This window comes from Pezoporus flaviventris, unplaced genomic scaffold, assembly GCF_033815535.1.
Source record: "Pezoporus flaviventris isolate CSIRO_AGI_PZ_B2104156 unplaced genomic scaffold, CSIRO_AGI_Pfla_v1 ptg000001l, whole genome shotgun sequence".
NCBI classification, from domain to species: domain Eukaryota; kingdom Metazoa; phylum Chordata; class Aves; order Psittaciformes; family Psittacidae; genus Pezoporus; species Pezoporus flaviventris.
Window position 1 is genome coordinate 42,706,581 of NW_026892549.1, and position 16,140 is coordinate 42,722,720.

A 16,140-nucleotide genomic window follows, 5' to 3' on the forward strand; every position below is an offset into this window, starting at 1 on the left:
AAAGAAGGAAACCCGAGTTTTCTGAGGAATTGGAAATAACACATTTGCAGCAGGAATTTTCTTTTTTTCTTATATACTGTCAAATTCTGTGTTATCAGGGTCTAAATTTTTGCCCTGTCAGACAACAATAGGTAATAGGACAGTCACTACTGGTGTTTATTATTGCTGTCATAACTGATCTGGATGTAGCAACAAAGCATATCCTATTTATGCCTTAGGATACCTTTCTAATGGATAACTTCATGCTGATTTTAAAGTCATTAACACCTTGAACTAAAATAACAAGTGAGGCTAAAATGTGATCATTTGCAGAGTTTTTTTTTTTTTATTAGTGCTTAGGTAACGAGGATGTCTTATTCAATATTATTGCCTATTTCAAAATCATTGTTTGTACCAATTTGAATTTTGCCCTAAATTTACATCATCTAACACGTAACTGCAGTCTCTTAGCAGTCTGATTCCTCTGAGCTTTATATGTTGTGCTCTTTTAATCATATTTTATAAAATTGTTTTATGAAGGTACCATACTTTTTCTAACAAAGTAGATAAATAGAATTACATAAAAGCTGCTAGCTTTTGTAGCCAATAGTTATGCTATTCTTCCACATATGAGAGTTCCTGGCTGTATTAAAATCAGAAAGCTTTTCTGCTGCGGGAGTCCTACAGGAAGAAAGCCATGTCTCCTAATGTCTGATTGTCAGAAGTAATAAATTGTACAGACTTGAATGGATGCTAAAGTTTGTATGATATAAAGAACATTGCAATTGAAACTTGAACAGAGATCAGCTGTTTCATCTTACAACCATAACATTGCAAGGAATCATCATGTAGAAGAAAAAATTTCATTCAGAAATTTGAACAAGTAAACATTACTTGATTGTCATTGGTAGCAAGTAGGCTTTCAGAGAGAAATCTGACTGTAGTCTTAGAAGTGGCGTTTCATAATATTCCTTTCTGTCTAGTGAGACAAAAACCTCTTTATCACCAGAAATTTAATCACACTGCCCCTGTTACTTGACAATCATCCAACTTGATGGGTATGTTATCAGGAATATTTGAAGGCATTCTAATGTACCCAAGTAGCTCTTAAAAGGTAAGGTTTGCAGATAAAACAAATTTTAACAATTCATTTCACATCTGCAACAACTATAGTCACCTGATCATAAGCTAGATGAATTTGTTCTTGCTTGGCTGTAATTTCTTCTCTAGTTCTGGACACTGTGACTGGTGCTTTGGTTTTATCAGTGGCAATAAGTTTCGGAGCTACAGTAGTTTTCTTAGCTTCCTTTTTAATCTAATTATTGTAGCAAAAATAAAAGTTTCAGTTATATATGATCTTGAAAGATATTTGAACAACAGAAAAGCATTTTGGAAGAGGAACAACTAAAAAGAAGGGGTTAGGTTCTTGTGCACTGCACACAGCTGTGTATTATACTATATTATTATACTCTATTATGCATACTGATAAGTATTGTCACACCCTCACACCTACTTAAGTAAAAGTAACGATTAAATTTTTAAAAAAAAGTTCAAATGCATTTCAAGAGTCAGTTATTCCATTCCAAATGTCAATCAGAAAGGAATTATGGGCATCCTATTAATGAAAACATTTAGGAGAACAAGATAGTATTGACAGTAGTTCTGGAAGTTTGTAAGTGGAATAAATCATAGAAAAAATGATCTGGAAATGTATAGTTAGTATTTTTTGAGTGACACAAGGTTTTTAAAGAATAGCGGATAAAAGAACAAATATAATATTGCTATTCACCTTTTCATGGGTTATGCTCACTTGTTCTTGTTTGGTAGCAATTCCTTCTTTACTTTTCGATATTATGACTGGTGGTTTAGGTTTATCAGTGGTAATTACTACCTTAGGTACAGAAGGTTTCATATCTTCCTTTGTTATCTATTTTTTATGGTAAAGAAAATAACAGTAATCAATTATGTCTGCTGTCAAAATTATACAGCTTTCCTGGAAAGTGGGATAAGGTTTCAGAATTTGTATTAAGAAGAGAAGAAAAGCACTTGAGAAATGGAATAATCCCTTTGTGCAGACCAAGCTATAGCATATTTTATATGCTAGCTGAACAAAGTCATTTAACATATTGCATTAATCTGTGTGTTAATTGTACTGTATCGTTGTTTTGTAGAAACTGTTTTCTGCTTACAGAAAAATGAGTATTACTGACTTAATATTTGCTCCCATCAGTAGATGGAACTATTTCATCAGTTACTCCAACAAAGACTTCACAATATAGTCTAGCAGATACATTCAATACTCACAGAAATATGAACTTCATTAAATCAAACTGCACGCATAAATATTATATCATGAGAGATAACCTTTAAAATTTATCTCTAGAAATCTACCTTCAGACAAAAATCAGAGGTCATTAAGCATAAGATGAAGTTCTCTGTACCCTGACAGTAAAAGCCATAATGTTCAAAAGATCTGTAGGATTGGCAGCTGCACTCTTCCTCTGTAGACAGAGCAGCCCTGAAATCAGACCTGAGACACTGGGCTGGACTACCTTGCTTGATAAACTTTTCAGTTTATAATCTGCTCTTCATATATAAGCAGAGCAAAGATATGTAGCACAGCTGATGAAGAATGAGGTTTTATGAACTTTTTGGTGTATAACAGTGAGTTAAACATCTGTAATATTAATTTACCTTTTCATGAGCAATTTGCACTTGCTCGTGTCTGGTAGATATTTCTTCTCTAGATCTTGATATTCTTTCTTGTTCTTTGGCTTTGTCTGTGGCAATAACTACTGTGGGTACTGGAGTTTTCTCTGGTTGTTTTCTTACCTAGGTGTTTACAAATAAAGAAGTTTAAATGAAACATTGTTTAAAAGTATAAGGTACATGATTTTTGATACATTTGGAAAAGAGGATAAAACTAGAAGGGAAATGTTGAATTCTGGATTTCAAAATCATCTAGTCTGGAAACAACATCAACATAAATGGACTTTTTATAAAACATATATACACTAAGCATAAAAACAACACAACATTCCACAAATGATTGCTTTGCTACTGAAAGCAGTAATAAATAAAAAAAAATCTGATCAGAGAAAAACTGTCCTGCATCATAATCAGTTTGAGAAAGTATAGAATATTAAAATCAAGTATTAAGTAATTTTCATTTCGCCATCTTCAGCTATAATCTGCATATAAACATCTGATTTTTTTTCCAAGGTTGATTTCTATTTCTAAGTACTTTAAACATAGGTTACATTTCATTCCTCATGCATTTCTGCTAGAATGCAGAGGTAATATTTCTCTATAAAAGCTGATCTTCCATTACATCCCATTTGTCTGATAAAACACGTGAAAATAATCTGGATCCGTATTTTCAAAATGGATTTCAATGCAGAATGAGTTTTTGCTCCTTTTTTCTCACCCACTGTACTGCCAACAAACAAAGCAGGCTACAAATAGCAAGCTTAGAAACAAAATCAGAGAAAAAAACACCATACAATATATAAAAGAAAGATTTTTTTACTAAGTTAATGTTTTTCAAGTTTATCTATCACATCCTTCAGTATTAATGGAAGTGAAATAAAAAAGGAATCATCATCAAGGAGAGATAGGAGAATGATAGCAATGTAAACTAGTAACTGAGCATTTATGAGAAGCTAAAAATAGTATTGTGGTATGTCATTTTTCTTGTTCATAGGCTTGTCCTTTGAGGAGACATTAAATTTTTGAACAGAGTATGACAATCATAGGTAACATCTGTATTCACCTTTTCATGAGAGATGTGCCTTTGTTCTTCTGAAGTAACAATTTCTTCTCTAGTTCTCGATATTACTGTTTGTTTTGTGGCTTTATCAGTGGTAACTACTACTGTTGCCTCCTTTCTCATCTGATTTTTATAGCAACAAACAAAAAAACAAAGCCTTAAAATTCATTTTAACAATTTGATCATCAAAAGAAAGAGAAGGTAAAGTAAGAGAAAAGTGTAAGTGAAGGAAAAACACTAAGGGGGAATTATTTTATACCTAGCGGGTAAATTGTAAATGAGATATTAGAGGAAAAACTCCACCAGTGTCAGAATAATGTTAGAGAACAAATGACAAGGAAAAACACACGAACACTTCCATAGAAAGCATTCTTAAACTTAAAAACAGATTAAGAATAACTAGTTCCATCCTGCTATGGTGAAAAGCAATGGAAAAAGTGATTTTACAGTCATGCTTTTGTGGTGCACTGGGTAACGTCTTGTTAATTCCTCACAGTGAATCATGCCTTGTTTGCATGTTGGGTGAAGGGATAAAGGGGAAACCATAGAATGCCTATGCTCTATTTCTACCTGCTCCTGAACAGGCTGAACATGGACTGCAGTCATTGCTGTCCTTTTAGTAGTTTGCTCTACAACACTTGGAGCTGGTTCTCTCACCATGGCTTGATCCACAGCAGCAACAACCATAGCAACTGCTGCTGTTTTTTCACTGTCCTTTCTCACCTATATTAATCACATCAAAAGACATTTTTTCATGTTTTGCATTCAGAAGAAGGACAAAAATCAAGTACAGAGACAGAATGTTGCACAGAAGCATTTAAATACTTGCAGCAGAACTCTCAACAGCAGGTACACACACATTTTTATACACAGCCTTTCATTTAGCAAATCTAATCAGCTGTGATAAGTCCACACATAAAGCAAAACCAACGTTCTTTCAAAAAATAGACTTTACCTCTGTAGCACCAGTTGCAACCCCCCCAGCAGCGGCACCACTGACGGTAACTTGTTCTTGGACCCCATATCTTCCTTCCCATCTTTCTTCAGTTCTTATTTGGGTAGCACTTGTAGATACTCTTGTTTCTGTCATCTCGGCTTCTGTGGTTGCAGTATATCCTTCCTGCCTCCAAGGAGGAAGGACTTCGGCCCCACCTGTTGTCACTACATGTGTTTTGCGGATTGGAGATGGAGATTTCACTGGTCTAATAGGTGAGGTGGAGATTCTTCCAGCAGGAGAAACTGACCTAATATAAAAATAAAGTATTAATATAATTAATGTTTTGTCATACAACAGCAATTATACAAACGTGCCATTCAGCCTGGACTTGAATTCACTCCCCATTTAGGGTATCTTCACTTGTTTTATTTTACAAAAGTTTTTGAGGTGTTCTACTTGTATATTACACTTACCTGATTTTAACATTATGCCTAATGTGTGCTTTTGTCATACTCATAACTGTAACATATCTTCATAGTAGCTTAGTTAGATTCCCAAAAAGAAATAAGGGCAGATGTCAAAGTGCATTTCACTCAAGCACACATATTTAAAATAAATATATATATAAAAATTACTAGTTTCCATTTTCTCTATCATAATTCTCCTAATAGGTATAATATAAAAGGCTTACAGGCTGTGAGTATTACATATTACATTTGTGGTCCAGTCTCCATAGAGAGACAAAATGATTAGAGTAACTGCTTTTTGTAAAAAAATTTATGTGGCAGCCACCTAGCAACAACATAACTTTATGTACTGCTGCACCACATCTTATTTCTATGTGTTATCCCTTCATGTGTTCATGTTGCAAGAAAGATTCTGATCTATATTTTTCTCCATACTTGCATTTAAAATTTCCCCAACAATAATTGGAAGTCACTTAGAAAGTGCTAGTTTTTTAGAATATCAAAATTGAGAATTCAGTCCTGATCCTAACAGATAGTTTGAAAGCATTTCTTAAAATGATTTAATAAACTTTCTAAGTTACACTTCCTTTGAGATGAATTTTTTATACTGTATTTTCCAGGGACCATTAACATATTGCAGCAGTAGAGGGCAGCATCATGTTAATTTTTAGGTTTATTTTCTAACGTATGTCTAAAAGTGGTTTGACAAGCAGTGGAGTACAAACTTCCAGTTTCATACACACCGTAGATGGCACAATTGAATTATTCTTTCATCTGTGCAGCTTGTTAGTTATTGCCAGTTACTACTAATACATTTCTCCCTGTACTTGCAAGTTACTCTCAATGGGGCCAAATTCACCAGCTCTGCAGGGCTTCCAAAGCAGTTTCTCCTTACCTGCTTTCTCAGCACACACCTCCTGAGGTCTCCCAGACCATGAGCCCTGCTCTTTATATCACTTACTTTCCCCCTAAAACTCTTTATGCAGCAGAACTAAACGTTATTTTTCCATAACCATATTTACCTTACCTGCTTTAAAACATTTTTTCTGCATACACAAAGAATGTGTTCTTTCCATTCTGCTTGCCACTCATTAGAGTGCCATTGTTCTTTTCCCTGTTCATCTAAAATAATCAAGGACCAACTGCTTTACTGTTTTCTTCTCTTTCATCATGAATTTGAAGCTTTGAGTGCTATTTCAGCTGTAAGTAGAGCAATCAAACTGGATTTATTCTCTAAAGGATTTTCTTCCATATGTGATAGAAAGTTTACATAAGAGGCACACCCTTCTATAACAGTGGCAAATATAGTACCTTACAGCTCACCATCAGAATAAACACAGTTGTCATTAAGTCAGTGCGTTCTTCCATTTTATACTGTGCTGTCATTCTACAGCATTACTTCTGTATGTGAAAGTTGATTCAAAAGGCAATCTTGTTTGAAAGAATAAAAAGTTTACCTTACTGGTGAGGGTGTTGGTGCTCTGACATGTCTTACAGGTGACGGTGATTGTCTAACAGGTGATGGTGACTGCTGTCGTGCCATTTGTGCTTTTGCAGCAATTACTGGTGGGGTTGGTGATTTTGATGTAGGTCTAGGAATCATTCGTGGAGGTGCCTTATGTGGGAGCTGTTGGGCTGCTGCACCTTCTATGACCATTTCAACACTTGTAAGTGATCTGGCATCAAAGTGGGCTTCAGTCTTCTACAATGAAATCAAGAAAACAAGTCTGAGATACTGTAGAAATCGTTATCCACATTTTAACCTTATCAGCTTTGTTTTTGAAAAATATACCTTTTCAATTCTGGCTTGTCTTGTTTGTGAAATCTGAGCAGTCGAAACAATTGTCTTTGTCTTTTTAGCAGGAACGGCTTCTTCCTCACCTTTTGGAAGAAAAAACAAGATCAGGAGAATTGCAGATGGCAACAAACAACAAGCAGATGCAGAAATAAATGAATGGTCAATTTCCTTTGTATACAAATTTATATAAACAACAGAGAAAGTGTTGAGCAACCATGTGTTTTTCCTGCAGTATCTATAGACAGATAATTGTGAAAACAGTTGGAATAATATTTTTTCATTATTGTCATTAGAAAAACAAACAACAAACAAAATGAAACAGTCCTGGATCTCAAATATCTAAACATTCTGGAAGCCTGACTGAGTTAAAATCCAAGCAAGACTGCGCTAGGTAAAATGATTCACTGCTACAGTTCTCTAAGAACTGTCTTCATTCTTATCAGGCTCATTTACAAGACCATGCACAGTTACGCAGTCTAATATATATATTTTCTGTCAAAGACAGCTTATAAATGCAACTTTGTGAAATCTACAGAGCAAAATAAGAACAAGTGAAAGTATCCTCAGTGGAGCATCCTGTCCACTGAATCCTCAGTTTAAAGAAGACCCATTCTGGAGAAAAGCTCCTTTTAAATTCTCAGACAAAATCCTTTTGCAAATGTCACCAAAACACTGTTTATTCACAGCAAGTTAATAATGCTTGAGAAAGAAGTTATAAGTTGGCTTGTTGCCATAACTTTGATGAAGTGGTACATATTGTACCTTTACAACAATGAATGATCTCTTATTTTCATGGCTTGCAACTTCACCTCCTTTACCTTGAATTAGTAATTCAGCTGTTGAAGTAGCACGTCCCACATTATTTGTGGCATTTACTGAATAGGTACCGGAGTCTTCAGGATATGCTTCTGCAATTGTTAAGCTGTAAAGGTCTCCTTCTTGTATAATTTGAAAATCGGGGGAGCTTTGGATTTCTACTCCATCCCGATAAAACTTCACCACAGGTGTAGGGATTCCAGTCACTCTCACATCAAGTCGAACTTGACTTCCCTGCCTTGCAGTCATGCTCTGTAGTCGTTGTGAAAAGTTTGGTGGTGCTGTTCCAGCTGCAGTTTTATTGAAGAAATAAATAGAAAAGCAATAACATCTGTTAAAAAGAACTTTAAGGGCTAGATATTTTCATAGGTAGAATTGCATTAGATCTTTTTGTTTTTCACATGTTACTGACAGGTGATACTGCAGACTCAAACATTTAAAACAGAGTTGATTTGCAAAATGCAAACAATCTTAACTTTTTTTTCACATGTTTATTATTTCTGATATTTCTGACTATGCCCATGTGTGCAAATATTTCTAGAATTAGAGATACATTGAGTATAACCATAGGTAGCAAGTGCAGTCTCTTGGGTATGAGCCTTTATGTGAGTTATTCTGTTAAATATCTGCAGAACTTTCTTTTCTTTTATAATTTCTTTTATACATAGTTTGAATAAAGCCACTGTGACAGATTACATGAGCAGAAGCTATGACAGAAGTTTGTAATTATGGCTGAGAGTGTATAAGATCAAGATTAAACTTTATACAATTAAGTGTTATATGTGTATAATGATGCTGTTAGAAAATACAAGCCAGAATACATGCTGAATTCTAGACTGCTTTAGGAAAACAAATTGGTTTGCTATTTCTTTTCTGATCATGTACTTTAAATCCAAACCTTTTTCATGAACTGACACTTCTGCTGTTGCTCTCTCTCACACTGCCAGCAGAGGGAGGTGCCTTTCTTTAGCTATTTCATACCTGTGACGAGTAGCTCAGCTGTACTAGTAGCTTGCCCAGATCCATTGGTGGCTTGTACGGTGTATCTTCCACTGTTTGCTTCTGTCACGGCGGGGATCACCAGTTTAGCGCGGCCATCACTAAACGAGATCTGCACACCGGGCAGAGTTGCAGCAGAAAGAACCTGGCCATCCCGATACCAGTTCACCTCAGGAACTGGGAAACCTAAAGAAAAAGGAATACAAAAGGAGAATAAGATTCTGTGAAATGCCAGATATCCAAAGTTACCATAATACTCACTCATGTATGCACAGTTATAGTGGAGTGCAATGGCATAGGCACAGATACATGATTGTAAGTCTAGTGACACAGTGGTAAAGGAATTTCTTTTTAGAAAGGTCTTTCAAATACACAGAGCAATAGAACAACTACATAGTCTACTGAATTTAGGAAATCACTTGAATAATGAGTGGACTGTAGTGTTTGGCAGTCCTGTTGAGGAATTGTTCATTGAAATTATGAGGGAGATGGACTAATGCACACGAGAATTCTTTTATTTATCTGTTAGTATCTAAGTAGTGTTTATTGCTAACAAAATTATCCAGTCCAATAGTTTGGAGACAAAGTAAAAATCAGAACTTCTGACCAAGTTAAGTAGTTGTCCTAACACTAAATGATTCAAAAAATGAAGTGACAGAAAAGTGACTGCTGTAGACATTAACATCAAGTGCTATTAATGTTTTGGAGGATTTGTTTCTTTTTTCTTGGAATGAATTCTGTTTTAGTTTGGTATCTTTTGTTGTTCAAACACACTATTCTTTTGTTGCCAGGGTTGTGAGCAAGACTCTTCTTGTCAGAAGAGTTTGACCTATATCTACAGCTGGTTTTTTAGTTTTAAATGGTGGGGTTTGATTTCTAATGGAAATTCTGTTTCCAGGTTTTTTACTCAGCCAACTCTACTGAGCAACTGAAATCCATTTGACAAACAGGCAAGGTTTTTAGGCAAGCCACATAAGGAGAACAGCTAATTTAAGGATATGGGTCCAGCTCAAAAGTTTTTCTGTAGTCCTACAACATCATTTCTCCAAAGTAAAAAATCCTTCAAATTTACTTTATTTACTTCTCATCAAGACTCTCAAGACAAATCACCAATTGCACTGCACTGCACACAGGCTCAGGAATGAGATCTGAAACTGCAATTGCTGGAGCTGCTCTACTTTTTCGATCTCCACTCTCTGTGGCTTGGAAAACCCCAGGACCACAGAATTCTGCTCCTTTCTAGAGTACCTCTCCTATAAATTCTCCTATAAATTAAAAGGAATTTAATTATCTGGGGGATCAATGTGTCAGGAATATGACTGTGTGAGACTAAAATGAAAGGGAATCTCAGAAATGTAGTCTGAAGCTTTTACTGGCTGTCTGCAGTCACACCATACCTGGTTGACAAAGTTTTAAATTTTACTCATAGTTGAAAAACTGATTTTTAGATATATACAAAATAGAAACACATACACACAGAGTGTCTTATACTACTAGTATACAATAAGTTGAACATGATCATCATAAATACAAAGCATCCAGCAGATCCCACCGATTTCATCCAGAGCTAACATTTGTGCGAAGGAGTTTCAAAAATTCTTAAGCTTGGCAACCAAAAATCACTTTTTCAATAGAGAATTTCTTGAAACAAAATGTGGTATTTTCTTGGTGCAGCATCATATGATGATTAGCAAACATGGGGTTTGTGTGATAGGTTGAACAAAGCCTACATTTAAAAAAATTGAGTCTATTTTAATGCCTTAAAATCATATGCTCAAAGGATTAAAAATTAGAAGCTGTTTTGAAAACCTGAGCACAAATTCATACTAAAAACCCCTGAACTTCACAAATTTACTAGGACTCTGCTAATCCCATGCCACAGGGCTAGGGACTGAAACATAAGATTTACCTCAGGTTACAGGTATTTTTGACTGGACTATGTAGAGTAAGGACTGACTTTAAAATGTGCCAAATGCCACTATGATTTGAATATTAATTATCAGGACGTTATTTTCATTTTTGAAACTGTCCTTTAGGTTTTTGAACTTTACTGATAAAATGAAGAAAATTAACCTGAAGGGCCTCAAATTCACTAATTTAGTAATTAAATTCAAATTGTCCTGACAATGATGTAAGTGAAAGGAACTGCCAACCTGTGTGCCATCTCTGTGTTGCTTTCAACAATATGTGGAGTGTAGGGCCGTCTTACATTGAGTAATGCAAAATTCAAGAAAGTTGAACTGATATTTTCGGTACTCAACTGGAGTACATGTTAGTTTTTTGTGAGCAAATTCAGTACCTGATCATTACTGTGGAGACATGAGGATGGGCACAGTTCTATTGCCATCAGCACGGCAGACTTTCTTGTCACTGACATGCTGCCTCATGTCCCCTCAGTAACTGCCCACCCAGTAGTGCTCCCCCCTGCGATGATGTGCTAGCTACTCTGGCATTTACTGCTTTTAGTCACGGGTTTGTGTGTTCTAAGCCAGGGGGAGGTGCTGGGTATTTTTGACTGATATCAAACCTTTGCAATGTGGCACTTAATTCATGGTCTGACAAAACAGTGCAATCATTTGTTCTAGTTTACAGACTGCAAAATTACGCCTCTGGTGGTTGTTAATATCTTCTGGTACTCTTAGATTAACTGGGCTGTGTTCGAATTGTATCTCTGTATTAATACTTGATTTGTATATAAACAGAGTTATCAGAGCTAAAAAGAAAGTAAATTTCAAAATCACAATAATTCATGGCAGGTAAGAAAGACAATGTAGCAGAATAAAGCCGTATAGTCCATTATTTATGCAATTAGTTCAAGAAATAAATCTTTCTTCATATTTTTTATGCATTGGAAAACTTAAATTACAAACCACTGTCAGATCTGTTAATCTTGATGGATACTTTTGGTGCAGAAAAGGTATTTCAAAATCTTACAATATAAATAAAAGCTAACAGAAGATTGCCTCACATGATATTTGGGACTAAAATGCAAATATGGTGTATACTCCTCATTGTAAGAAATCAAGTTCCCCTATCAAATAATCCATGATATCACCCAAATTAAAATAGCCAAAATCACACTCTGAGCCATAATATTAGTATATTCACTTGTTCTGGTGATAACTTTATGTATTCATAATAAGTATTGTAATCAGCAGTGGAAAGAAACTCTTAATTGAAAATTTACAGTGTACAGATAACAAGAGAAGGTCAGGGCAATTAATTGAGGAGTAGAGGGCCAAACAACAGAGTAAGGCATGAAAAAATATCATGGATATTGATTACATGACATGTTCAAACACCTTGTGTGAGTCAGTGCTATTCAAAGGGACCAAAGGAATGAACCACAGTGGACCTTAGATGTCAGAGATCATTATACTTGGACAGATCATGTGTTTGCACCTGTCACAGAGCATCTGGGTAGTGTTTTATGATATGTGGATCATCACATTGCTAATGCCTGTAAGACAATATAATTCCATCAGCAGGAGCATGTGTCATTTCTCCTTAGTCACTGCCGAGGTCAGAGGCACTCTTAGAACAGGGTGTTGGTCTTATGAAAACCAACTCAGCCTTATAACGTGAATAAGGGTTCTTGCATGGGATTTTGCACAAGATGAGGTGTTTGAATGGGGCGTAGACTGGCAAATGAGCTACCTTTAAAATTACGTGGTATCTTTAAATTACATCAGCAATTTAAATTATATTAATCCAGCCTTGAGCTACCATCATGATCATCATACACATCTATTATCTAGCAAACTAGGGTTTCTACTGTCTTCAGTAGCCATGTGGACCCAGATTTTGTGTTTTTAACCCCTCACTGACAGAACTCCAGAATGAAGTAAACTGAAAGGTGCAGAAGTTGCTAGAGTTAGGCTTAGAACTAGGTCAGTGAAGAACTACCATATGCCTTGCCTTCTGCACTATGATTCCTCATTCTGTCCAATCATCATCCAAACAAGTTCAGTCTTTTTACACTCACATGAAGTTCCCTTATTAGTACAATATGTATTTTTATGTAAATCATTAAATGCTATTTTCTCCCAGTTTTCATGGTTCTAACATACATGAGACTAGACACCAGTCTCATTGGCAGGATGATTCACTATTGCCTGGGAAGCCTTGTAACTTTATGCAGTGTGTTCATGGGTATCTGACAGCACCTCAGTGCTGATTACTACTGTATGATATGGATATATAGTCACATTTCAGCACTGGTCTTTACCTGTTCAGCTCAGATTACGATCTTTGAAAAGTTTTATCATTTGTCTTAGCATAAACGTTACCAAAAATAGTAACAGACAATAATCAATCTTGCAAGAATGAACGAAAACCTTACCACTAATATGAGCCTCAAAGGTTGCGGCACTACCCTCCAGTGCCACAACACTTTGTAACGGCTGCGTGAATGTTGGTGCTTTTGTCGTCATCTTTACAGGCACTCTGAAAGCAACATAAGTTTAGAAATTAGAAATCAATAGTGAAATTGTTATTACACACACATCCTTCTTGCTAGATTTTAGGAATATTTGTGATTATTTTCATAACAATTTATTCAGTTTTAAATCACGTTGACCTGGTGAAGCATTGTGATTGTGGGTTTAGAAAAATTGCATAGCAAATTACTCTTAGGGCTGACTTGGCTGAGTTGGATGTGAAAATGTTATATTTAGTGAAGCTGTGATTTGGCATTACAAGTATGCAGCAGGAGACAAAGTTCTGCTTGACTCATTGCATGACCTTCCACAGGTCTTCTAGCCTGTATTTGGCCATTAATCTTTACCTAAATAGAAAATAATCTCCATGTGGACTTTTTTTAAAGTATCTGAAGACGTTTTGTTGTGCAAACTGTTTACATTCTCCAGTAGGAGGCCAACAAGGTCACTAAGTAGCCACTGAAAAAAGTTTGAAAGTCTACAGTGTTTGGCTTTTGATAATGAAAAAAATGCCAAGAGACTCTTACAAGCCATCTGTAAGTAGTGAATAATTTCATTTTGCACAGAAGCATACTGGCACTACAGATGTAGATAAAATTATACTCTTTCTTAGAGAGTATCTCAGTGGAATTTTGAATATGGGAAGACAGCTACCTTCGAAATGTGAGCTAGGATATAAGGTAGCCACTGACACTGATGGTTTGAACAACTGCAGATCCATGTGAAATCTGAAAGAAGTTTGCTTTCTCTTCTTATGACACAAGATCCTACTTTAAAATCGCACTCTCCTACTAGGAAAACTTCTGTATCAGGAATATTTTATATTTGCATGAACGCATTTATTTACTGATGTTGATTTGTCCAAGTTTTTTAATGCTGTTAATATCTTCTTAATAGTACCGGATATCTATACAAGTTACAATTTTTCTCATTAAAAAATTCCCCTGAGAGCATATCAGGTCTTACTAACTGAGATTTAACCCCATAATATTTCAAGTCAATCTCACACATTTACTGTTGTTTACTTTGACTTCTGTGCCTGATTTTGTGACAGTCCCAGGCTTAAACTTAAAAATTAATGAGAAAATGAAGTTTCTTTCACTATGAGCAAAATTTATGCTACCCTTTAAAGGCATGAGTTCCTTAATTGAAATCAGTGCCTGGTGCCTACATACAATAAGCACATAAGAGTTGAGCTGGATATTGTACTGAGATTTTTATCTGCTTTTTATTGCCTTTACTGGTTAGCTGGATACTCTTTCCAGCTTAACAGGGAAACAGCCCATTATCAAAGCTTTTCAGCTTCAAGAGTAAGGGGGAAATGAGTTCAAAGTAGAAACAAATGACCACCGTTTTATCCTAAAACAACACTAGTTTTCTGAGAGGAAGATGAAGACAAATATCTGTCACATGCTAAAACCCAGGGAAATAATCTGACAATATAATTAAACATTATGAAAATTTATATATATGTAATTTCCTGACTCCAAAATAGATTAAAAATAATTTAATTAAGTAGAATTGTCATTGAGTTCAAAAAAAGTTTATATGTTTCATTGTCTAGGCAAAATTCAGTGATGAAGCTCTGATCTTATAAGGCTTTTTGTATAATTAGAATTGAAAGTATGCATCTGAAATGTCATGTTCCAGAAATAACCTTCCTGGCTATGAATGACAGCAGACAAGTGTTCCAGAGCTGCCATGTAACTGATACCTTAGCAGTTGATTCCCTTAAAAAGTCATCAGTGCTTAGCTGATACCATGTGCATTTTATCAGAGCTATTCTGGGAGCTTCTGTTTATCTCTCAGTATCATAACCTTGAACACTCCCAATGAAAGGAGGTTTAAAGTTAAGCAGATGCTTCCATGCACATTTCAAATTTTAATTTGTAGTCTTTCACAATAAATATACTAGAAAAACTTTTTGCTGAGTAGTATCAAAACTTACACCCAGAAATTTAAGACATAATCTTCCCAGAAAATTTAAATGGTCTATGTCCATAGTCTGAAACCTACATCCCCCCCTGAAAAAAATTTGCAAATAGTAGATTGTATCAGGATTGTTAATGACAGATAAAATACTTATTCCACCATCAGAAACATGTTACTAACCTGATCTCTCAAAGTGCCTGTAAGAGTGGGCTAAGCCCAATGAAATCTTCTTAAACGACGTCCTTATCCAGAGTAAAATTTTGTTAGACAATCCCAGCATGAGAATTGTAGAGCCTCTAATCATAAAAACAAAACTACACAGTCTTGACAGTGTAGTTTTGTTTTTTTGCAATCCCTACACCCGAGGCGAGGCGGGGAATGCACGACTGCTCAGAAGTGCTAACATAGTTGTTTTGCTTTATATACCCCAGCTCTGCTGTCAGGTCTGCCTCATCATGTCACTGTCAACTCTGATTGGTTTCCTAAAAGAACGTATCTTGTGAGAGGGGATCCATTATGTGTAACCATACACCACCTGTTGGTTTGATTGACAGGGCTAATTTTGGAGGCACAGAAGGGATTCACTGAGGAAACCTCATCTGTTCCAAAAGTTTTGATTTATAAATCAGTCTTTTGTTATGTGCAGTTTACAAGATGCTGCAAATTTCCTAAGTCATAAGCAGAAGACAAAGTAATTAAGAAGCATTTTAGCACAGGATATGGACAAGTCATAATCATATCAGTGAGATTCAGCCTTACTTTCTTTCATTCTAAAACATCCAAGAAGCTACCAAATGCTCTGTCAATCACGAGACTAAATAAGTGAGCTGAGCTCAGACATGTGGCTGCACACTATTAGAATACACAGTTTAAATTATTTTTTCCATAACTTTGAATTCTAAAATTGCATTTGGTAATATAGAGATTTGTCATTTGCTTGTTTGTTTGTTTCAGAATTTTTCTGTTCACTTTTCCAAGTAGTTAAGCTTAAAAACAATAGCGTA

General features: G+C 35.5%; 1 protein-coding gene across 3 annotated transcripts in view; it reads right to left on the bottom strand.

Annotated features, from left to right (window-relative positions):
* TTN (titin) overlaps positions 1 to 15,531 on the bottom strand; it is a 253,359-nt gene extending 237,828 nt beyond the window's left edge. For 2 of the 3 annotated variants that reach the window (XM_061454513.1, XM_061454512.1), the window contains exons 1-12: positions 15,317 to 15,531; positions 13,108 to 13,211; positions 8,748 to 8,951; positions 7,769 to 8,056; positions 6,945 to 7,033; positions 6,610 to 6,854; positions 4,704 to 4,992; positions 4,319 to 4,471; positions 3,752 to 3,871; positions 2,674 to 2,811; positions 1,769 to 1,906; positions 1,157 to 1,294 (exon numbers count right to left, since the gene is read on the bottom strand). In XM_061454513.1, the coding sequence (XP_061310497.1) occupies positions 1,157 to 1,294; positions 1,769 to 1,906; positions 2,674 to 2,811; positions 3,752 to 3,871; positions 4,319 to 4,471; positions 4,704 to 4,992; positions 6,610 to 6,854; positions 6,945 to 7,033; positions 7,769 to 8,056; positions 8,748 to 8,951; positions 13,108 to 13,198 (1,893 nt within the window). In that variant the 5' untranslated portion in view covers positions 13,199 to 13,211; positions 15,317 to 15,531. The remainder of the gene's footprint in view (positions 1 to 1,156; positions 1,295 to 1,768; positions 1,907 to 2,673; positions 2,812 to 3,751; positions 3,872 to 4,318; positions 4,472 to 4,703; positions 4,993 to 6,609; positions 6,855 to 6,944; positions 7,034 to 7,768; positions 8,057 to 8,747; positions 8,952 to 13,107; positions 13,212 to 15,316) is intronic. The other variant, XM_061454518.1, reaches the window with a different exon arrangement.
* Positions 15,532 to 16,140: the final 609 nt, after the last annotated feature.